The 23,795-nt window shown below is 40.8% G+C and overlaps 1 protein-coding gene across 8 annotated transcripts; it reads left to right on the top strand.

Moving 5' to 3' along the window:
- The first annotated feature begins 1,104 nt into the window (after positions 1–1,104).
- On the top strand, positions 1,105–23,769 carry BEST2 (bestrophin 2). 8 transcript variants are annotated; one of them, XM_039343225.1, is made up of 10 exons: positions 1,105–1,175; positions 9,382–9,559; positions 10,197–10,291; positions 11,107–11,340; positions 13,782–13,936; positions 14,969–15,046; positions 18,992–19,144; positions 21,537–21,617; positions 21,829–21,983; positions 22,314–23,769. In XM_039343225.1, exons 2-10 carry the CDS (start codon positions 9,408–9,410, stop codon positions 22,909–22,911), a joined length of 1,701 nt encoding a protein of 566 aa, XP_039199159.1. In that variant the 5' UTR covers positions 1,105–1,175; positions 9,382–9,407; the 3' UTR covers positions 22,912–23,769. The 8 variants fall into 8 exon arrangements, with proteins under 8 accessions (XP_039199159.1, XP_039199151.1, XP_039199168.1 ...); XM_039343217.1 differs by lacking the exon at positions 1,105–1,175 and adding an exon at positions 1,770–1,842; XM_039343234.1 differs by lacking the exon at positions 1,105–1,175 and adding an exon at positions 1,804–1,837.
- Positions 23,770–23,795: the final 26 nt, after the last annotated feature.

The raw sequence follows: 23,795 nt of genomic DNA on the forward strand, positions 1-23,795 counted from the left end.
AATCCCACCACTGACTGGGATGGCTGGAATTTCAAGGACTAGTCCAGGGGTAAGCAACCTTGGTTCTTTTATGACTTATGGACTTCAACTCCCAGAATTCCTGAGCCAGTATGGCTGGCTCAGGAATTCTGGGAGTTGAAGTCCACAAGTCATAAAAGAGCCAAGATTGCCTATCCCTGGACTAGTCATAAGTCCCACTTTTTCAGCACTATAGTAACTTTTAATAGTTGCTGAATGAATAGTCACACCTATAATTGCATAACATAGGGACTTTTCTCACCACTGTTTTCTCCCTGCCACATAAAGCATTTTAAAATCAATTCCTTGATGTCTTCACTATATATATGATTAATAGGAGGGTGGAACACATATTGCACAATCTATTTCCTGTCACCTGAACTACCATGCTGTTTCTTCCCCCTTTTTTAGTACAGTAGTCCTTGACTTACAACAATTCATTTAGTGACCGTTCAAAGTTACAACAGCACTGAAAAAAGTTACTTATGACCATTTTTCGCACTTACGGTTGATGCAGCATCCCCATGGTAATGTGACTAAAATTCAGACTGATTCACATTTATGACTGTTGCAGTGTCCCGGGGTCATGTGTTCACCTTTTGAGGTTCTGACAAGCAAAGTCAATGGGGAAGCCGGATTCACATAACAACAATGGCAGTGATTTACTTAACAACTGTGGCAAGAAAGGTTGTAAAATGGGACAAAATTCACTTAATAAATGTCTCACTTAGCAACAAAAATTGGGGGCTCAATTGTGGTTGCACGCCGGGGACTACCTGTACATTAATGTTTATCTAGTAGTTTACAAAAAGCATTCATTTAGTTGCTATGATAGCAATCTATACTTGAGGAGAGACAGTGGAATATGAAAAACGTAAGCAAAATCTCCCAAAGGTTTTCTTTGATGCACTTGTAAGTCCCTGAATTGGAAAGATGCAAGAATTCATACATCTGGCAATTTGCAATCAGATGCTTTTCTTAATAACTGTGGCCATGTTTGCATATCGCTGCAGCAGTTGGGAAGAAAGAGAGAAGTAAACAACAATGCACACAGGCAAACTTGTGCTTGGGGAAAGAGCCCAGTCTGTGGAAGGAGGGATGAAGCAAATGTTCCTGCCAAAGGAAAAAGGGACTATGATCAGGTCTGCAGAGTCACAGTAAGTCAAAATGAAATAGTAGCTTTGCTGAAGTTCCAATAAATCAAATAATTCGATTCAGCTCTGCTACTCTGGTCCAGAGCCAATCCTAGAATTTTGCACAATCCTGATATACAGTGCTCTTGTTTTACTGGTAAGGACTGTGAACTAGGTAAAATGCTAAGCAGTGCGGTCTGATTTCCCCTTAAACCAATTAAATCAATTATATTCTAGATATTATCAATGATACACTAGATAAGAAAAATAAGTTGTCTGGGTTACATAATTGTATGTTACTCATCTCCCTCTTTCCCAACTTCTAAATTTTACTCAAATACTATTCCTTTATTAGGTGGCTTCGGTCAAAATTCTATCTTGCTATGAGAAAGAACTCTTTCTTTACAATAAATTATGTGATGGAGTATCCTAATCACAGAATGTATTGTATATTTCTACCTTACGTGCCTTAAACGAGTCATATCCCAGTGTGCGGCTTTGAAATTAGAGGTTGCCATGCTAGTTTAATCACTTAAGAGTATTTATCTGGAGTATGCATCCATTCAATTGCTAGGGTTGGGCTTTAGCAGGTACCTGCCCAGTTTATTTTACAACCAGCTAAGCTTCCCATACCACACTGAATACAGGAGCTGTTGAATGCAGATGATGCATCTCTGGAAATTTCTGTAAGGTTTGTAATGGGCATTGGGCATGGATTAGGCCATAGACCGTGAATGGCTGGCAAAGCAGGGCTTGCTTCTTGTTATTGTCTTGTTGCTGGGTAAAGAATGCTGTTTTTTCTATCCATAGGTTTACTTAGGTCAGTTCAGATAGGCTGGCCTTTGACTTCTCTAACTCTCAGGCAGTACAGCCTTGAAGCCCGATGTATCTAGTGGGCATCACTGGGGACAAAGCCTTCTAGAGCAAAACAGTAGCTGTAAGAAGAGAGTTCATGTCATTTCTAGAAACAAAATCATGTAATTGGTATTTGACCAAAAAAGGCTTTATATGGGATATAGAACACAAATTGTACCTCAGTGACAAAGTTTAGAAATGATTCCTTTTAAAACTCAGTTCCTCATTTATAACATGAAAAGAATTGTGATTTAAGGCTAAGCGTTGGGAGATTAATATTTTAATTGTTAGCTTGCCCCTGGAATCAGACACAACTGAATAGGGGAAACCTTTACTTTTTAAATATGTATTTGACTATATGATTTTACTTTTTATTCCTTACATAGAGTTTAAAGTACTTTTATTGTTGTGTTTGTTATTAATTTACATTAAAATTGATCCCTGAATTTGGAGATGATAAATTCTGTAACAAGCCAAGAAAATATAGTTGGAATAGCTGTTCAGCCTAATTCAAAACAAGCAACCTTATAGGTTTAAACTTGCATTTAACAGAACATGTCTTTTTGAATTAACCCAATTGCCTGGTTCTCACAATATACTGAATTATTAAACAAGCCATACTGGCTGGACTTGCACAATATATTGAATGACGTACTACATCATAGTGTAACCTAGTATATTGTGCAAATTCTATGAATAATGCTTCTTGGTTGACTAAAATCCTGTCTATTTTGCTATAAAAGACTGAGAACTGTCTCATTTTGATAGGCTCTAGACTCTTATGATCTTTTTAAAGGGTTAGTCTTGGCATGTCTTCCAAGAAACAAAGCTAGGGTACACTGATTTTGTGGTGTTTGCATTCTTCTATCAGAGTCACAAACCATATGTCTATGGCAATCTGCTTCTTCGAAGAACTACTAAGGGAGCCAGTATGGTATGGTGACTAGGATAAGACTAGGACTTGAGAGTACCAAGTTCAAGTCTACTTTCAGCCATGAAAACTGAATTGCTGACTTTGGCCTATCACTCACTCTCAGCCCCATTTATCTCATAGATATGTTGTGACGATGAAACTAAGGAAGATTCCTCTATCAGTGTTTTTCCTGGAAGAAAAGCTTGATATGAATCTAGTAAATAAACTCAACAACCTGATGCACACCAGAATGTAGCAATATCTAATAGTATCAGGTAGAATGGGCAAAGCCAATCACACAGATATAAGAAATATGATTCATATAGCAGCTTCAGTCATCAAGGATGATAACACATCACCAGAATCACTACAGCTGGTGTACAGCTCTATAACTAGAAATGTTTTGAGAGAACATAGGAATGATAATTTCCATATTCCTATTTAATATCTAAATCCTATCCCTAAAGATCAGCGGTTCCCAACCTATGGGTCACGACCCCATTTGGGGTCGATCGACCACTTTTCGGGGGTCGCCAAAGGCGGCGATCCGCCATTTTGTCCCCTCCGGGGGCGGCGCCGCACTGCGCATGCGCATAGCATTTGTGTGACGGGGGTCGCCGTCACACAAATGTTGAGAAACGCTGCTAAAGATGGAAAAAATGCAAAAGAGATGGGAGTAAATATATGTAACCGCAAGCACTTAAATGTGCTTATGAGAAAGTAATTCCTTTGCCTCTCCACTTTATTTTTCTCGTCCTACTTTCCATGGCAATGTAACTGTCTGCATGGTTCATCTTTGCTCTACAAACCAAACCCTGAAGGTATTGATTTGTTAAACACGGAGGGAGAAAAAGGCCCAAAGGGAAGAATGGTTCCATCAGGTTTCAAGTAGAAAAAAAAGGATTATAAATTCTTTCACCAGCCTATTATTGGCTGGTTTTAAAACAGCCTGAGATTGTTTATAGAGATGCAACTTCCATGTGTAGCTCATTCCCAAACTAAATCATCAGTGCAGAAAACCAATTTAAAATAGTACTGTAAGCGATGAGGTTAGAAAGCTGAATGGTAAGGATTCAAGGTCATGTCAAGTTTTCCTTCCTCCAACTGAACTCTTTTCCCCATAACATTTATTGCTGAGCACAGTATGAGAAATTGCATGTACTAGGGATGGGTTTAGTATATTTAAGAGTTGATCTTCCATCTTATAAATTTACCCATCCTGTAGCTATCTTTAAAGTTGCAACTGATACTACTTAATTAGCAGTGCAGGTTTTGGAATTCCCTTTCTTGGGATTTGGCTTTCACCTTTGAAGTGTTTGTATGTAGGGTTGTTGTTGTTTTTGTCATACTGAGGTTTTGACTGAAACAGATATTCCTTATAGCTTGCTTGGTTTTACTATATACTACCATGCATCCTTTTGCTGTTTGGCTCTGTATTTTTACATTGGTTTAAATGCATCAAGTGTAATTTCATGTTATATATTATAATATTCATATTGTTACCTCAGGACTGTCTCTTTTCTTTCATCCTAAAGTTTCCACCATTCTGCAGTTCATCCCCCTTCCTCTTAAAACTGACTCAAAAATAAACCTGCCTTTTTGTGCCTGCAACAACTCTTGCAGGCTTTCAGTTCCCATTTCTTACCTCTCTCCTCTCAATCCAGGTTCAGATGCCTAGCAATCAAAGAGTTTACCTGTGGGTGGGTTGTAAAAGGTCAATTCACATTTCAAAGGGTTAGATATGTAAGTATTTAAAAACCTGTAAGGGCTGCCTGAGCTGTTCCCTTTTTTGGCACCTTATCTCCAACACTTGCATCCCCTAATGAAGTTTGGATCTGAAAATCATTGTCAGGGAAGTTTGCAAACCAGTCTGTTCCTGCAGGTACCCTGGCTGAAGGCAACTGCAAAACAGCAAAAAATCTTTTGCACAGGTTAGTGTTAAAATGGTTTGTTTGGGGTTCTCTGTTCCTGCAAGGAGCTGGTTCTTTTTCCTTGCTTTATAAACTTTTGTATCCTGTCAATGTTGTTACAAGCTTATGGCTTCTTTAAGCTGAGATAATTTATAAAATTTACTTACAGATGTTTTTAGTTGGCCTTCATGTGGTTTGGGATTGGAGGCTGTAAGGTTTAAGTGCTTGCCTTCTCCTCTTTCGTCGGTATACGGGTAGGAGCAGAGTGATAAACCTAGAAATATAAACCTTGGAGGCATTTATATTTATTCCAGTATTGAATTTTGGGCTGAAATCTGGAGGAAAGTCCTGTCTCTTCTTTATTGTCAATTAGCTTGGAGTTGTTACATTTCTCTAGTTCAGTGTTTCTTAACCTTGGCAATTTGAAGACGGATAGAAATCAGCTCCCAGAATCCCCCAGGCATCATGCTTGCCAAGAAAGAAAAACAGTGCTTTAGCCTAGTCTGTGACCCTGAAAGTTTGAATTTTATAGGAACTGTATTAACTCAATATTGATACCCATTCTAAAGATGCTTTAAGCAATAAGGATGAATGAAAATATCAGACTATTTATAGTCTAATTTACACATATTTAGCATGACAATATATTTAAGATCATTCTAAAATTATTTTTGCAGTCCTTTAATGACCTTCAGAGTCTGGTGCTACATATGCAATGATAGGCTAAGGACAGTACTTATTGCCTGAATTGTTCACCCCACCCCACCCCATCTCCTTGGAACTGGTAGAAACTGCGCTGAATGTTTCTCTTGAGGCCGTTTTCCAAGGGAGAACTACATTGTAGTAGATTCAGAAAAGATTATACTATATTCTTTGGTCTATCAACTACTATGAGAGTCTTTTGCTTTCCTGTAGGGACTTAGACAACATAAATCCTAGAGGAATGAAATGTTTCCATTTCCCGAGTTCTCCCATTAATTGATGCAGCATGCAGAAAACTTACCTGTGCCTAAGGTGATCAGTTTGATTCCAGACATTGGGATCATTTAGACTTTCTGACTCTGAGAAAGAACTTTCTGCAGGTACTGTATGGGCTCTAGCATAGTTGCATGCAGACCAAACTTGCTAACCAAGATGCTATTGCATTATCTCCATTTTCGAGACATTAAGACTCATCTCACCTAAGATCAATGTTTTGGTTTGAAGATCAGTCTTCTCTTACTCATGTTTTCAGTTCTTCCATCCCCCAACTGCTCCTGGGGAAAGAAAGGAAGGAAAGAAAGAAAGATGGAAGGAAGAACACTCTGGATTTTTTGATATTTGTTTATGGGTTGAATCTCAGTAAGTGGTCAATTGTACGACAGCCAGACTTTAGTTAAGGGGAAAAAAATTGGCTAGCATTTACTCATTAATGAAGAACTCATTTAGATAGTCTGGGAAGTTGCCCTCCTTCAAAGGCTTTACCTTCCACTGTTAATCCAAGAAGATTTGATTGTTGTCCCCCCAGGGGAAGGCATCCGATTTCTCAATTCTTCTTGGGATAGCAAGTAGGGAGGGGAAATCTCTGAAAAGAATGTACCAGATGAGAGAAGCCTTGCTAGATCTGGAGAAGGTAAGGGTGTGCTTGCGAAAGATTAAATCAGACCCCCTTTAAAGTATATTTAGAGGTCTCTCTTAGAGTTCAAGGGCTTGCTCTATTAATTGGCTTGAAGGAGCAACTAATTAACTCAGGATAAAAAGGGAAAAGGCTACAGCTGTGCCCGAAGATTTTGCAAGAGAAGATCTTCTGATGAATGCTACGTATTTTGCCAAATGCAGAACTCCTACCAATAAAAATGTCAACAATCCAGCTAAATTGCTGTACTTCCATGTGACAGAAGATCTTTTATTAGATTTGTAGCCTGCATTTTCTCAGTGGCCTATCCTGCAATCCTATATCCTGTTTTTCCCCCTACAATAGTCTGGGTTGGGCTTGGAAGGAGTGATTGGTACAAAGTTGCCTAGCAGATGTCTAGTACTTTGATCCACCATCTGTAAACCCAACTGCTTTAAACAAAAAGCTGAAGTATTGGCAAGATTATCTCGGCCCCCCCAAAGGAGTGTTGTGGGAATCCTGGCAGGTTTTGTTTTACTTCTCTCCTTGCTATTGTATACGGCCTATAACTTGTAAAGGACTGCTTTTTACTCTTTTGAATATTTATGTATTAATCGTGGGAATGCTGCATATTTTTCCCCATCTTGGGACCTTTATTTGATTGAGATTTGATTATAACACTTATTAAAATGTTTGTATTTGAATGCTGTACTTACTGTACGTTTGTACATTATCCACAAATTTTCTGTTGGGAATAACAGCCCTTTCTCTTGCCCACAAGAAGGATGCCAATAGGAAATGCTCAGCTAACAACACCTGTAGAGAGATAAAGCTGTTCAGCTGTGGGAGGGCCAAACTTAGCATGTGGAACCAGATTCAAGAAGTGAGGAGCATTGGGTTAGTCACTGTTTCTCAGCCTAACATGCCTACTTCGTAGGATGGTCAGGGAGAAAAGGGATTAACAAGGCAATCAATCATCGTAGGTAAAGAAAAGATTATTTTAAAATGAAATAAATAAGACAACTTATTCCAACATACGGACAGTGCAGAAAGAAACTCCCAATAGCGCCATTTGATTCCAAATTGCTATAAATAAAGCAATATATTGAATACAGGGGCTATTTTTCCAGAATTGAGTTTATGGTATCTATAACACTATCAAGGTGTTAGAGATAGCAGTGTAAGAAGATGCACTTCTGCCTTGGGAGGCGTATCATGCAGTATTTGATACAGAGGAAACCACATAGAATATGTAAGAGAGGTGGCATGTTATGCAGCAATATGAGATTGTTTCCAATTGCAGCTAACAATGCTTAGATATGAACCAATGCACTAAGGCCTAAAAATTATCAAGCTTAGAATAATCATGCTGAAATTTAAAAAAAATGACAGACCTACATTTGATGCATAAACAATGATTAGTACTTTTTTGATCAGGTATTCTGTGCTTCATGTTATCCAGGGGTTCCCAACCAGGGGTACTCGCACCCCCTGGGGTTACGAGATGATATTCCGTGTGTGTGTGTGTGTGTGTGTGTGTGTGTGTGTGCAAAAACTTGGGTTTTCAAAATTATAGTGAGTATGCATAATTCGTTGACGTTATTTTGAACTTTTGTAAGGGCTGCGAGAATATATCAGAAGCGTTCTAGGGGTGCGGGGTATAGAAAAGGTTGGGAACCATTGCATTATACAGTAATGTCTGATGCTGAAAGCTTTTAAGCTATTTCAGTGAGGATTGTTTAAATTCAAAGCAGGGGTCATTCCAGTATTAAACTGGTAGAGCAGGACTGATATGCCTGCTATTCTTTGAGGAACCTTCAGTAGGTCAAAAGGTGCCACTTGATGTGTTGCTGAAGGTGATGGTGTTGCCTATCCCAGTTGTGCTTGTTAAGTGATGTCAACCTGAATCTGTAACCTTATTAACACCAACTTTATACACAGCAGAATTTGATCAGCAATGTGGCAATAAATGTTCATCTTTAAGATGACATAAACCTTTCTTGCTTTTGTCTATCTGTTATAACAAATAATTGTACTAATCTAAACTGCACTTTACTGAATTAACCCTGAACCATAAAGTAGCCAACCACATTTTAGCCTAAGGTGTTCTGTGTACCCGGTATTATACAATCTTCTGCAAATGCTGGTACAACTTTACATGATCATTTCAGTGTTCAGATAATGTTATCTTTCAGTTGCAATCTTGCCTTTCCCTGCCATTTTTAATGTTTAGTGTTATTTTAAAAGGAGAAAAAAATGTCTTTTGATTTGCTAGGTATTGTCTTAGGAGCGTTCTTGATTGCAAGGTGGTATCTGATTTCTCTGCCATTGTAGAGAACATAAAAGAAGAAAGGAAGATGCAAATCAGAGCTATTCCTTTTAGCTGATAGCTGAATTACCATGGAAAAATGGCTTGAGGGCCTGACTCTCCTACCTAGTTAAAACCAGCAGTTTTGTAAAAGGGAGGAGTTTTTTTTTTAATCTCCCCATTGTAACAAGTATTCTTCCTTGCATAACAATTAGCAGTTTGGATGTTGTAATAACTCCTCCCCTGTGATGCTACTATCACTTTTTCCAATGGAAAAGCACTTTTGGCAGGGGCTGAGGCAAGAAAAGCTCTTTTACAAACACACCCATTTGAAAGTCAAGGGAGTGATCTCAAGAGAGTATCCTCAAAGAGTTTTTCAGTAGGACTTGCAAGGGATTCCCCACAGGGTTTCTCCTTGTCATTGTGGGAAAGCATTGAGGTGAAAGGCATCAATCTGGAAGGCATCAGGTTGGGGAAGGCAACCTAAGTTCTCAAAGGTGAGGCTGCTGCTGTGTCCAAAAGGCATGAAAGGCTCTGAAAGAACCTAACATTTTCTTTGCTGCAAGTCCTGTTGTGAGAAACAGAGAAGGTGATCTGCATGAGAGGTTTGTATGTAGTAAGATCTAATTCTGGGTCTCCTTCAATTGCAGAGTCACTGAGCTTCTTTCTGCCTAGCATGACTGTTACATATACAGCTCGGGTGGCCAATGCCCGCTTTGGTGGCTTCTACAAACTGCTGAGCCTCTGGCGTGGGAGCATCTATAAACTGCTGTACAAGGAGTTCCTGGTCTTCTCGGTTTCCTATTTGGGATTAAGCCTTACATATCGGTAAATCAGGATATTAGTAGGCATCCTTTCCCTCCTGTTTTCTCAGAACAATCCAAGAGCTTTGCATTGTCATCAATAGTCCACCTGCACATTTGGGTTTTATGAAATTTCTTTTCTAATTTGAAGAGTTATTATACAATACCATACTAAATTCCCAAGGACATTGTTCATTCCGGAAAGTATATTTTGGCATGAGGATATATATGGTTAAAATAATTCTTGTATAACTTTGCTATATAACCTTGGCTCAATTACTGGCCCAGTTGTAACATAAAAATAAGTGATGAGGCTACATGTAAATAAGGTGTTGCCCCTTTTCAACAACAGTGTAATTAACCTGATTCATGAAATTTCTTGTTTCAATTATACCCTGAGCAAAAGAGATTTCACTTTCTCCTGTTTGGGGCACTGTGTGAATAGGTCTGTATTTTTCTTCCTGGTTGAAATGTGTTGAGGTTGAAAAGTGAGTAAGCCAAATGTAGATAATTAAGAAATGTGTGAAAACAGTCTATCATGATGTGTTACGGTGGATACATGGTGCCTTCAATTATTCCAATTTTCAAATCAAGTCCATGGAAGCCAGCCACTGCCAAATAATAATCTTCCTTAATCTTGGTCTTCTCCTTTCTATTTCTAGGTATGTCTTAAAAGAAGATCAGAAACGGGTCTTCGAAAAGGTGGTCATTTATTGCAACCAGTATGCCAATCTCATTCCTGTCTCCTTTGTTTTGGGTGAGATGCTTGATTTCTCAACCTCCTCCTCTGGCTATTTCCATTCCAATCCTTTACCTACTCTTCATCTGCTTCGAGGATAATGGGCAAAATGCAGTGATTTTTTTTTTTTACATATGAAATTTTCCCAACTCTCTAGTTTTAGACTCGAATCTGAACCTCCGTCCTTCATTTTCCCATCCTGCCAAGGGAATGGCACAGTAAAGGATACTGGTTATTAAGCAAATTACAGTTATTTCTAAAAAGCAAAAAGTAAAACCTTGGCCAAGATATTGGAATTTTCTTAATTCCAAAATCTTGGCCTTTGCTCAGTATTCAGAGGAAAACACAGGGCATCTACTCAGACAAATGTACACTAGCAATGAACTTTATTGCAGAATACAGATTCTTATGGAATTATAAGAATGCAGTAGGAATTCTTGGATTCCTAATGAGTAAAAGGAGTAAAAGGAATTAAAAATAAAAACTTTGACAGGAATGGGATCTAAGACAGTTCAGAAAAAGCTGAGAATGCTAAGTGGGCATGAAATGCTGAACTGACTATTGAAAAGAGAAATAAGCAATGTGGAATACAAATAAGAATGAATAAAAACACTTCACACATTTTTATAACACATTTGTTATAATGTGTTGTTTACATGTTTGCATGGCTGAGTTTTGGCTTTTAGAACCTATTTTGGGTTTTATAATAAAATAATCCTACCTCCAATGAGATTTGGAATGTGGAGGTCATGTTCTAATGTAATTTGAGAAGAAAGGCAGAATATAGTTTTAATAAATAAATAAACAACTTCCTATCTCTTGGATTCACTCAGGCTTCTATGTAACACTGGTAGTAAACCGCTGGTGGAGCCAGTATACCAGCATGCCAATGCCAGATCGCTTGATGTGTACCATTTCTGGAAATGTGCATGGTGCCGATGAGAGGGGACGGCTTTATCGACGGACACTCATGCGCTATTGCAGTCTGTCAGCAGTCTTGATCTTGCGCTCAGTCAGCATTGCTGTGTTCAAGCGCTTTCCCACCATGGACCATGTGGTAGAAGCAGGTAAGTATAACACCGGAGGCCCATCTTCCTGTTGACCTAAGGTGGTGACATGGGAACATTCTGAAAAATGGAGAAAATAAAAGTAAGCACTGTTTAGGACATCCTTTAATTTGGAAAGTGTTGCCAGTAAATGCCATTGTAATGCCCTGTTTTCAGCTTTACTCAGCCTGGTACAATCCAGATATATTGGGCTACATGGTCATTAACCGTAATCGGTAGAGCCAATGGAGACAATAATATTATAGACCAGCGGTTCTTAACCTGTGGGTCGCGACCCTTTTGGGGGTCGCATGAGCCTTTCACAGGGGTCGCCTAAGACCATTGGAAAATACATATTTCCGATGGTCTTAGGCAGGGCTTGTCAACCATCTTCTCTCCCTCCCCCCTCCACTCCACCTCACTTGTTTGTGGAAAATATGCTGCTTGGTGGCAGTCTGCATGAACTCTACCAAATGTGCCCTGCAGGGGGTGCATGAAGAGCGCAGACGCAGAGCAAGGCCCCGCCCTCCCCAGGGACTCATTGTGCAGCAACCGGATTGACTTCTTGTGCATGCAGGTCAGCGAAGGGGAGGCTGCTGCAGCGCCAAACTCCTGCGCTTGTCAGCTGGTGACCCCCGAACTTGCGCTTCTCAGCCGGGAGGTCTGGCGACGGCTGCCGGTCTTCTTTGTCACCCCGCCCATCCTCGACTCCTCCTCTGCCCATTCATGTCGAGCCCACTAGGGCTTGACAGGGAGAGAGGGAGGGAAGGAGGAAGGGACTCCTCCTCCTCCTCTCCTAAGCTTCAAAGCTTCCCAAGGGCGCCACAATCCTCATGAAAGTGGGGGAGGAGGGGAGAAGCAAAGGGGGCGAGAAAGCTCGCGGCGGGCTCGAAGGAGCACCTGTCAGCATTGGTGACGAGAAATTCCCCACAAACCCAGGGAAGGGGTGGGGAAAAGGAGCCCCCTTTGGGAGGAAACCGCCACCTTCTTTTCCTTGGCTTTGTGCTCTTCTTTTCCTCCGCAGCCGGGCTGCCAAGCCTCTCCTGGCTGGAACTTCCTTTCCTTCCCTCCCTCTTGGTTTCTTCCTCCTTCCCTCCCTCTCTCCCCTTGTCCCTTCCTTCCTTCCTTTCCTTCACCTCCCTCTTTGTCCCTCCTTCCCTCCCTCTCCCCCTTGTCCCTTCCTTCCTTCCTTCCTTTTTATCCCTCCTTCCCTCCCTCTTTCCCCTTGTCCCTTCCTTCCTTCCCTCTTGTCCAGGATCGGGGCAAGCCTCTACAGCTGATCCATGCTTCTGCAGCTGTAGCTGCTCTCCTTGGCTCCTGCCCAGCAAACTTGCTCAAGCTGGCTAATTTAGCAGAAGCGCGAATCAGCTGTAGCCCGGCGCTGATCCTGGAGCTTCTGCTAACTTAGCAAGCGGCATGTCTTTTGGCGAAGCTGAGCAAGTGAGCTGGGCGAGCTCTCCTCTGTCTCTGCCTGTGCATAGGTAGGTTTGCCGGCAGTAAAGCCCCCAGTCATGCTGGCAGCCTATCCCCTCCCCTTGTCCCTTCCTGGGCACGGGGGGAGGGGGCGAGAAAGGAAGGGACGAAGAGGGAGGGAAGTAAGGAACAATGAGAGAGGGAAGGAAGGAAGGAACAATGGAAGGGAGGAAGGGACAAAGAGGAAAGGAAGGAAGGAAGGAAGGAAGGAAGGAAGGAAGGAAGGAAGGAAGGAAGGAAGGAAGGAAGGAAGGAAGGGACAATGGGAGAGGATGGGAAGGAAGAGACTAAGAAGGAGGTGAAGGAAAGGAAGGAAAGAAGGAAGGAAGGGACAATGGGAGAGGGAGGGAAGGAGGAAGAGACTAAGAAGGAGGTGAAGGAAAGGAAGGAAAGAAGGAAGGAAGGGACATGGGGAGGGAAGGAAGGCAGGCACCCATCACAGTCCCATCCCAGAGACCCACAGATTCCCCCCCACAGGCACTCTGCAACCTGAGTGATCAGCTGGCCACGCCCCCTGTCCATTGATCACGTGACCCTGGGACACTGTGAACGTCATAAGTATGAATCAGTTGTCAAGCATCCGAATGTAAATCACATGACCCTGGGGATGCTGCAACAACCATAAGTGTGAAAAATGATTATAATTCGCTTTTTCAGTGCTGTTGTAACTTCAAACAGTCACTAAGCGAATTGTTGTAAGTCAAGGACTACCTATACTTTCCCATTTTTTCCTTTTTTTTTTTTTTTGGTCAAGTTTTTGATATCCCCCGGCCAGCTGGATGGGGGGTTGGGGGTCACCACAACATGAGGAACTGCATTAAAGGGTCGCGGCATTAGGAAGGTTGAGAACCACTGTTATAGACCCATACACCCTGAATATCTTAGGCTATGGAAGTCTGCAAGAGAATAGATATTGTATCTCCTAAAGAATTCCACCAACTGCATGAGTGGAATTATATATAAATCTGCTTCTTTGCATCTCCTTCAAGGGTTCATGACTCGTGAGGAACGCAAGAAATTTGAAAATCTTAACTCTTCCTACAATCGATACTGGGTCCCCTGCATATGGTTTACCAACTTAGCTGCACAGGCACGTAAAGAAGGCCGCATACGTGACAACTGTGCTCTCAAGTTGCTCATGGAGGTGAGGTTGGGAATCCTAGCATTTGAATTATAAACTTAAACTAAGTTTAATAGTTATTTCCACTTCCCAGAAACTTCTAGTTTCTGAAGTTCTTACATTTCTGAGTAGCTTCTCAGCCATCCATAATGCTTAAAATTCTTCTATTAACAGTAGAGACCTGGCATTTTAGAAGGATCGCATCAGTCCCCTTCAAGATGGCCAGCAGCATGGAATTGTAGTCCAAAAACATCTAGAAAGCACCAGGCTGTCTACTTCTGTTCTATAGAACTAGTGTTGCAAAGCAGGGCCGGGAGAAGTTTTCTTTGAGATACATTGATAACTGTCACTGAGCCATCATCACCAACTCTCATCCTAGCCATCATTTGTTTTGTCCCAGATGAGGAGGGTGACATCCAAAGTAGAATATACATGTTCATCTGGAACAAACAGTAGATCTTGCATCCAATTCCAATTAGATTTTAAATGGATCAAAAGGTAGGAATGCTATTTAAGTTCCAAGGCTATATAATTTTAGTACTTGGGAAAAACACAGAATAGATTATAAAAAGGAAACTATGTGAGAATCTTGAAAACAATGTGGTAATCATGTATTTGTTAAGGTTACTCCTGTAAGATATTTATTCTTATTACATCTTCCTTAGTGGATAGTGGTAGTGAGATATATATATATATATATATATATATATATATATATATATATATATATATATATATATAACAGGCAGTTCCCAACATCTACAGTGTAACTACCACAAGATTGCTGAACAATATCTTAACCCTACTTTCCAGAGTTAGATGATGGAACTACTGAAACACCATCCTTCCAAGTTGGAAGATATATAGCCAATTTTTTTTCTGAGGTCACCGAGAAGTCCAGGAGAATCAGCGAATCACATTTCTCTGTCTCATTCCAGAAAAAGTCACGGTCATTTATTGCTACTCATATGCCTGAAGGCATTGTGGAAAGCCATATGTAGTTGTAGAAAGTTCTCATGCCTCACACAAGTAGTGATGATTGCACTCTCCCTCCAGGAACTGAATCACTTTCGTGGCAACTGCAGCATGCTTTACCACTATGACTGGATCAGTGTACCATTAGTATACACTCAGGTAAGCTGTTAGACACTGAGTACACAAATGTTATTTCATTGGTGAATGATTAAGCATATCCTATTGTTGGCATTTCTGGTTTGTGTGTCCTTTTCCTCTTGTTTAAAGTAGATTAAAGGATTATGACCAGACTTAAGAGAAAATTGGAAATGGGAAGGTTTGCCATCTCTTGCATCTAGCAGTTCTGTTTTGTGGCTCTCTAGACTATTACACATTTGTATCCTAGGCAACCAGTTGTTTGTCCAGATTTCAGAGTGCAGTTGGAAAGAACATTCTTATAAATGTAAGGGATTGCACTTTTAAGAGAAAATCAGTAGAGAGGAGAAAAACAATTGAGCTTATCTTCTACTTCCTCTTTGCTAATGCTCTCATTATATATATTGGGACCGGAATGTTGAGAATTCCCAATGTATATGGTCATTGGTTAGGAATTCTGGAAGTTGGTAGTCCATATCTGGGAAAACAGCATTGGGGTCTCTGCAGCAATGTATAGAGTAGAAATCAAAGGTTACTATCAGATTAATGAACAATAGAGATGGAATCTCTGTAGAATTCTGTTCCACACAAATAGTTTTTGTACATAGCATTGATGTTTAATTGACTGACAGCCATACCAAACAATGTTTGTGAATGATTCTGTATCATTCTGAAGGGAGTGTTAAGTGGCATCCCCAGAACTCTATCATCAGTTCAGTTCTACTTTACAAATTTGATTTGAAGAATGAGATGGAAAGGATGCTTGTACATTTTGCGAATGACACCAAGCTAAAATGATTGGCCAATAACTTAGAGTACAAAATCATAAAAATGACCTCAACAGACAGGAGTATGCACAAGTGTGATAACTAGGATAGTGAAAACTATATAATGGATATAGGACTGGAGAAATTCAAACTGACAGTAGGGTACAAAAGAAGAATTTAGGTATAAGAGTACCCCAATGTTTGAACATGAGCAAGTAACCTAATGTAGCAGCTAAACAACTAATGTGCTGTGCCTAAATAATAGGAAATAACAGTTCCCTTGTACTCTGTTGCTGCTTAGATTGCATTTGGAGTTCTGTGTTAAGAGCTGATGCTGTACTTTAAAGGGGATATGGATAAGCTGGAACATATTCAGAAGGAAGTTACCTGGATGATAAAATATCTAGAAAGGAAGCCCCATTAAGAACAGTTACTGGAGCCAGGAATAGTCAGCTTCTAAAAGAGACGCTCAAGGGGAGCTTAAGGGAGGAGAACTGGGGAGTCCTGGTTGGAACAGAGGGATGAACGAATGACCTGCAAGAACCCTTCTAACTCATACATCCTATGCTAATAGTATCATTATTGTTTAATATATTATTATACATTCACAACAATGTCAAATCACAGCTGCTGGTTCTTTAGCTATGTTGGGTTTTTTTTACGTCTTGGGGTTCACAGCATTGAAGCGACACGCACTCACGTTGTAACCAAGTTCTTCTTTATTTGATCCACGTTACCACTCAGTAACCCAACAGGCTCGCAGGTCTTTTATAGTATTCTAAACAACCTATCATAAATCTCCTTTATTCGCGCCTTGCGCATGTGCGCAAGGCTGGCGCCAACCAGTCTGGTCCCGGGCAGCTTTTGGGTTGCCCGGGACCATTTGCAACATTTCTGAGTCTGCTGAGCTGCCTCATCAGGCCCAGGACGCAGCAGTTTTCATATGCATTGAATTGAGGATCTTATAACACATTATGTAATATATGTGTGGATCCAAGCAATGTGGTCTTTTGCAATCGATGGAAATTTTGTCAACACACACATTCACTAAGTGCATCCAAGATTTTTTGGTATGGCATCCAGCGTGCTGATAACCACTGGGACCATCAAAGTCGGTTTCAGTTTTAATTTTCACATTTTGATTCTTTCTGATCTTTTCCAATTATTTGCCTTCTATTCTACTGTCCTCTGGTATTGCCACATCAGTTACCCACACTTTCTTTTCTTCTTTTCAACCATAGTTATATCTGGTGTGTTATGAGCCAAGACACTGTATTTGGAAATCCCACAATATTTTAACCTGCCCTTTTTTACTACTTTTTTCAAGTCTATGTTCCCACTAATTTTTCATTATTGGTGCACAGTAATTTTTATAGAAGCTCGGTGAATCATTTTCCTGAATATGTTATGTTGTGTTTATAATCAGTTTGTGTGATCTTCTTGTATGAGCTGAGTATACGATCCACAGTTTCTTCTTTGTACAATCTGCCCTTGATTTTATTATAGCTTATTCTTGGGTAGCCAAAATCATTATCATAGTTTCAAGCATAATTAGTATGTTGCTGTTGTTTTAAAAATTGTCTGCTTTAAAACCTTAGTCAAGTTTGAATTATGGATTATTGACAGAATGATTACATATGTAATGTAGTATAGGTTTATTTTATTTTATTTCATTTCATTTCATGTAACTGCCTAAGGAAGCTTTTGCCTTGAAAGATAGTGTACAAAGTCTAAAACCAGCAAGCCACCAAAGCCACAGCTAAAACTGGCAATAGAGCAGAATTGGTACGTTTAGAACTGTGGTTCTCAATCTTTTTAATGCCGCGACCCCCCCCAACCGGTCGTAAGTCGAGGACTAAACAACCGGTCATAAGTTGAGGACTTTCCCTGCCCGGGAGCGCCGCGCATGTGTGGTGCCGCCCTCTGCGCCGGTCGAGGCGTAGCTGGCAAGTGGCAGAGACGGAGCAGGCTGACCACCAGCTGGGCCACCAGCTGGCCCAGCCCAAGGGAGGTAAGGCACCCACCGTGCCCCACCCGTGCCAGCAACCCTCCCTGCGCCCGCTGACCTCCCACCTCCCACCCCTGGCCCTCTTTTACTTACATTTTTAGTAGTTGCTCAGCAGGGAGGGGTGGAAACTTCCAGACAGCTCACCTTCGCTGCGGACAACTTGCAGCACCGTTTGCAGAATGGGATTTTTGGCGGGCTCAGTAGGGCAGAGACAGCCTGGACAATTCCTATTGGCTTTTGAAAGCCAATAGAATTAGACTCTATTCAAGAGAGTCTATTCTATTGGCTTTCAAAAGCCAATAGAATAAAAGGGAGTAGCACAGCTAAGGAAAAGGGGGAAAAATGGTGGACTGCGTTATTTGGCGACCTCTGTGAAATGTCGTTCAACCCCAAATGGGGTCCCGACCCACAGGTTGAGAATCATTATTTAGAATATTTTAAAACTCTCACACTTTAAGATGTGAAACACAGGCGTGTCATGAGTGCTATGGATAATATATACTCTATGTCAGAGTATTTGGCTGCACAATAACTTTATCAGAGCAGAAGTTCCCTTATGGCCGACATGTTTATCAAGTATGTTTATCTGGACACTTAATTTTAGTCTGCCTACTGGTTAATTACATCCAGCAACCTAACATCTTATCTACAGAGTTACAATCTATCCTTTACAACCTAGTAATCCAAGGATATTTAACTTACTCTAGAATAGCCCTACTTTAACTGTGTGTTTGCAATCACTGCCTTAAGAAATGTACTCAGGATGATAAAAAAAGTAACTAATGGTACTTAAATTAGTTATCAGTGCCTTTCTGCATAAATTATTGGTGGATAAGTGGGGGGAAAATTTTACTGTTCTATTTTTCAGTGTTACATGAGATATAGACCTAATTCCCACTGGTAACTAAATAGGGAATGGTAAATTATCTTGGGGTTTTTAAATTATCATGGAATTAAATGTATAATCTGAAAATTAGAATCATCATAATTTCTTATATTAACATTGACCTAAAAAGAGACTGAAAATATGTTCTATTTCTTAGCACACCTAATTCTCTGAATGACAGATGATTAAGCAAGGATTAAACTGCACTCCAAATTGCATATTACAGTAATTATTGTAATAAAAAACCCTTTCATCTGAGCAAAGAAGCTCTCCACTTTTTCATTTTCCTTTTCTCTTTGCTCTCATAGGTGGTTACCATTGCTGTATATAGCTTCTTCTTTTCTTGTCTAATTGGAAGGCAGTTCCTCGATCCAGCCCAAGGTTATGAAGGACATGACCTAGACCTGTGGATTCCTGTTTTCACTCTGCTTCAGTTTTTCTTCTACTTTGGATGGCTCAAGGTAGGATAGAATGGAGCTAGTTAATTTGTAGTGATTGCTGGAGCATTTCCTACATGGCTTTCTTCAAGCAGATCTTGCCCAGATGTGTTGAACAGGAGTTCTTGTCTATGGAGATTCTCAATCATCCAGGTCATGGTTGTTCCAAAGGTGCTTTTTCCAAAAGGCAACTGGACTTCCTTAGTTTTTTTTTTTTCTTTTTCACTTCTTATCCAAGAAGCTTCTTCAATTCTTGGATGTTTCTTGGATGAGAAATGTTTCCAAAGGGAAAAAAAATCAAGAAAGTCCAGTTGCCTTTTGGAAAAAGCACCTTTGGGACAACAAGAGTCCTCATTATCTCCAACTACTCTGGCTGCCAACCAGTCCTTTCAATATTGAGAACCAATATGATTAATTTTAGGAGGGAATGACTGAAATCCCTTACCTTGGAAGGCTGCTGTAGAGCAGTGGTTCTTAACCTGGGCAATATCGCCCCCCAGGGGGCGATTTCATTTTTCAGGGGGGCGATGGAACGAAAAGGGGCGACACGGGGCGAAGGAATGAAAAGGGGGCGGTATGGGGGTGATGGAGCGAGAAGTTTGGGGGACACTTTTGAGACTTTTTCGTACAGTATGTTGTACAAAAACATCAGATCACTCGCTATTAGTGGATTGAATTATGTTTTCAAACGTTCCTCCAGCTAGCTTCAGTACAGAATGCCGTACATATGTGAATATGCATCGCTTATCTTCATGCCTGTTGCGTAGCAGCCTCTACCCATACAGTGGCGTGCCATTGGCCAGAATGGGCAGTGATGGAGGGGGAGCGCTTCTTTCGAAACATTGCATGCTGAGTGGCTGTCCCCTGTGATGTCAGCTGTAATGTCAATGTGACTGTTGAAGCTAGGTTTATCGACGTCCATGTGTGTTTTTCTAGTGTTCCAGTGCAGTCGAGAATTTAATTTGCAGGTAGTGCCTTTCATTTCGAAGACTTCTCAACATAGCTGAGAAGAGGAAGTGTCGCCAATATTTGATGGAATACCTAAAATTGGGATTCATTCCATCTCCTTCCAATGTACAGCTTCCGTTTTGTCTTCTTTGTGAGAAAACATTTTCAAATGAAGCGATGAAGCCTTCCTGACTGAAAGACCATTTGGTAAGAATTCATTCAGAGAAGCCAACAAACCAGCATTGTTTTTCCAATCTTTAAAGGCTAAGTTTGAGGGTCACAGCACTGTTGGGAAGTTATTTGGAAAATCATCCCTCAACACCGACAAGGGGCTCATTTTTCCTATGAAGTATCATTGTTGATAGCAAAATGTGGCAAATCTCACACTATTGGAGAAACACTGGTTTTACCAGCAGTGAAACAGATTGTTGCCACCATGTTGGGGCCCAGCGCAAGCACTATCACGCAATCGATTCCTTAGAGCAATGACACCATATCAAAAAGAATTGATGAAATGGCTGCTGATGTGGAAGAAAGACTTATTGACATCTTGAAAAATACAGAATTCGTGGTGCAGATTGACGAGTCAACAATTCGTGAAAATGAAGCCTTGTTATTGGCTTATGTCCGTTTCATCAACGGAAATGAAGAGATTGGGGAAGAACTATTATTTCACTTATAATTCAATCATTAAATGTTACTGTTTTTCTTTTCGGGCATTTCACTTTTTTGCAATTGAATTTTGTTTTCAGTGGTCATTATATTTAAGTGTCTTGAATAAATAAGATAATAATGAAATACATGTATCACGAAGTTTGGGAATAAAGTGAAGGGTGGCACCAAAATTTTTCACACAGTTGAGATATGGGAAAAAGACTGGAAATAAATTATTTGCATTGTATGTCCTGATGACAATTTTAAAGAAAATAAAAAAAGTGTTTGCATAAATTGAAGAATTATTTCCTAAGTTGTGATTGAGAGGTTATGTTGGGGGAAGGGGCGATGACAACTTCCTCATTGGTTCAAGGGGGCGATTCATTCAAAAAGGTTAAGAACCATTGCTGTAGAGAATTGCTCAGGGATGATACGCCAGTGAATCCAATTTGGGGCAGAGGAAAAACAGCTAAGAGATCAGATCAGAACAGAACAGGAGAGTTGGAAGGGACCTTGGAGGTCCTAGTGACTAGTCCAACCCCCCTGTTCAGGCAGGAAACCCTATACCATTTCAGACAAATGAATGTCCAATCTCTTTTTTAAAACTCCCAGTGTTGGAGCATTCACAACTTCTGGAGGCAGGTTGCTCCGCTGATTAATTGTTCTAACTGTTAGGACATTTCTTCTTAGTTCTAGGTTTAGCTTCTTCTCTCCATCTATTTGTATAATTGGCAGAAGATTGGGAGGCTCTGTACAAGGTTAGAAACAGAGACTGAGAGGGGAGCAATCTTTGTCTCACTATGGATCTTTGCAGGTGGCTGAGCAACTCATCAACCCTTTTGGAGAGGATGACGATGACTTTGAAACCAATTTACTGATCGACAGGAACTTCCAGGTAAACCCCCCCCCAACCTCTCCTCTTCTGCTAAGAATTGACAAAGCAATGTTCAGTGGAGCTGAATTTTTCCATGGTCCAATAGTTGAGATTCTTATCCCTTCCTACCCCAGTACATACATATCCTAGATACATATTGACAAACAGACAGGCAAATGCCAGTACTGTCTGCTTGCAAAAGGGATTCTTCATGTTTGGTTTTCTTCTGAAGGTCTCCATGATGGCTGTGGATGAGATGTATGCGGATTTGCCTCTCCTGGAGAAGGATAAGTATTGGGATGCCTCAAACCCACGTGCCCCCTATACGGCAGCTACAGTTTTTCTGCTGCAACAGCCGTCATTCCAAGGCTCCACTTTTGATGTGACGTAAGGATTTTTCTCTTTGTGCAGCACAAAAATTATTATTATTATTAGTAGTAATAATAATAATAATAATAATAATAATAAATGATTAACTGGTAAAGAAGCAAGGGGGAGCACAAGGGATGAACCGTTTGGGTTTTCCCTGTTTGGGATAGATCAATCTTTTCCCAGTGCGCGTGAAGCTCCCCATTGCTAAGACTGTAATTGTACAAGCACTGTGACTATGCATTTCCCACTTGAGGAAAGCCCTGTTACTTTCTAGTAATGGAAGTATCTACGGTTAGTGCTGAATGGTTGAACAAATTCCTTCAACCGCTTGTCCTCACTTTCCAGATTGGCCAAGGAGGATATGCAATTCCAGCCTTTGGAGGAGATTGCCGAGAGCTTTGAAGAGAGCCGCCATGTGCCTGCCCACCTCTTGAACCGACTGTTCTCTACTGCTCCTACCTCAGGAGGTTTTGGACGCCGTCTCTCTCTGCTGAAGCGCAAGAGCAGCTGTGTTTCAGAACCATCAACCACCTACAGCTGCCTTTGTCAGGACATGCAGGCCCTTGACTGCACGTGTACCCGACCTGCCAGTCAGCAGATGCGCAGTAACAGCATTCCCTTCATCCCTGAAGGGGCGGGAGACTCTGACCACGATACCGGCAGCCCAGGAAAGGAAGCATACAATGTTCTTCCTGAGTCGCACATTGTTGAGCTGGGTGAACCTTCTCAGAGTGCATCGGGCCAGGAGAATGTTACTGCTGCACCTCATGATCCAGAGCCCCTTGTGGATACATCAGTTAATACAAATGTCTTGTCCTGGCCTCTCCTAGAACATGACTCTTCAGACACTTCTTTCTTTCACAACCCAAAGGAGGTGCCCAGCAAAGGGGTCGGCTATCCCCCATGGCTGCAGAGCCCCATTGAAGAGGAAAATATGGCATGACCCAGTTATTGAGTATCCACAGATAGATGGAGTTACTGCCGGGGACATCTTGTTATGGTGATCTTATTGGAAGAAGACTCTGAAAGGAAGGACCAGCAGAAGTGAATCTACTTTTGTAAAAACCACCTTTGTGGCAGGGGCTTGGGGGAATTTTAAGACAGGGGTTGTTGAGACACTCTGAATTTCATTAGCAAATACTCTGTTCCCACCAAAGAAAATGCTAGTTTTAAACCTTGCTTTTAACTTTATAGACTACGTACGAACATAGAGTAGATACGAATATCATACTGCTTTGCAGTGTTGGTGAAATCTTTCTCATTCTTTTTTTCTCAAGATAAAACTGAGAAGGAAAAAGCCAAGAGGTGTAAATGAATTCTATGGCACCTTCCCCCCCCCCCACAACCCTATATAATCAACTGATTTAAGGCTTATGTTTTTATGTTTTATTAAATGGTTTGTTTGTAAAACATTGAGACTTTTGAATACTTTCAATCTTACTGCAATTCTTTACACCTTTAACAAAGTAGCGGGTAACGTCATTCTGCCAAATGTTTGTCATTTTTAAATGTTATTCTGGCCCCTGGAAAGAACAGGAAGAATGGCAGAGATGTATTGTTTGTATTGCTCATGCCAGAGACACTTTCATTAAATAACCTGCATACTTAGGTCTCTACCAGCCTTTAGAAGATTTACGTAAGACTTACTGAAGGAAGCTGGGAAAACTAGATTTTAAAGGGACTCATTATAAACCTCTAGTATTCCTAGGGCAGGGGTAGGCAACCCAAAACACTCAAAGAGCCACTTGGACCCGTTTCCCACCAAAAACAAAACACTGAGAGCCGCAAAACCCTTTTGATATCTAAAATGAAGATAACACTGCATAT

The sequence above is a fragment of the Crotalus tigris genome, unplaced genomic scaffold (assembly GCF_016545835.1).
Source record: "Crotalus tigris isolate CLP2741 ecotype Arizona unplaced genomic scaffold, ASM1654583v1 scf7180000017551.9496454, whole genome shotgun sequence".
NCBI lineage: Eukaryota > Metazoa > Chordata > Lepidosauria > Squamata > Viperidae > Crotalus > Crotalus tigris.

Bases quoted from the DNA above. Each gene is read 5' to 3' on its own strand.
- BEST2 (XM_039343210.1), top strand. From the start codon at position 4,742: ATGAAGTTTGGATCTGAAAATCATTGTCAGGGAAGTTTGCAAACCAGT. The intron at 10,292-11,106 runs GTGAGATGCTTG...GGATTCACTCAG, and splicing joins TCCTGTCTCCTTTGTTTTGG to GCTTCTATGTAACACTGGTA. The intron at 21,984-22,313 runs GTAAGGATTTTT...CTCACTTTCCAG, and splicing joins GGCTCCACTTTTGATGTGAC to ATTGGCCAAGGAGGATATGC.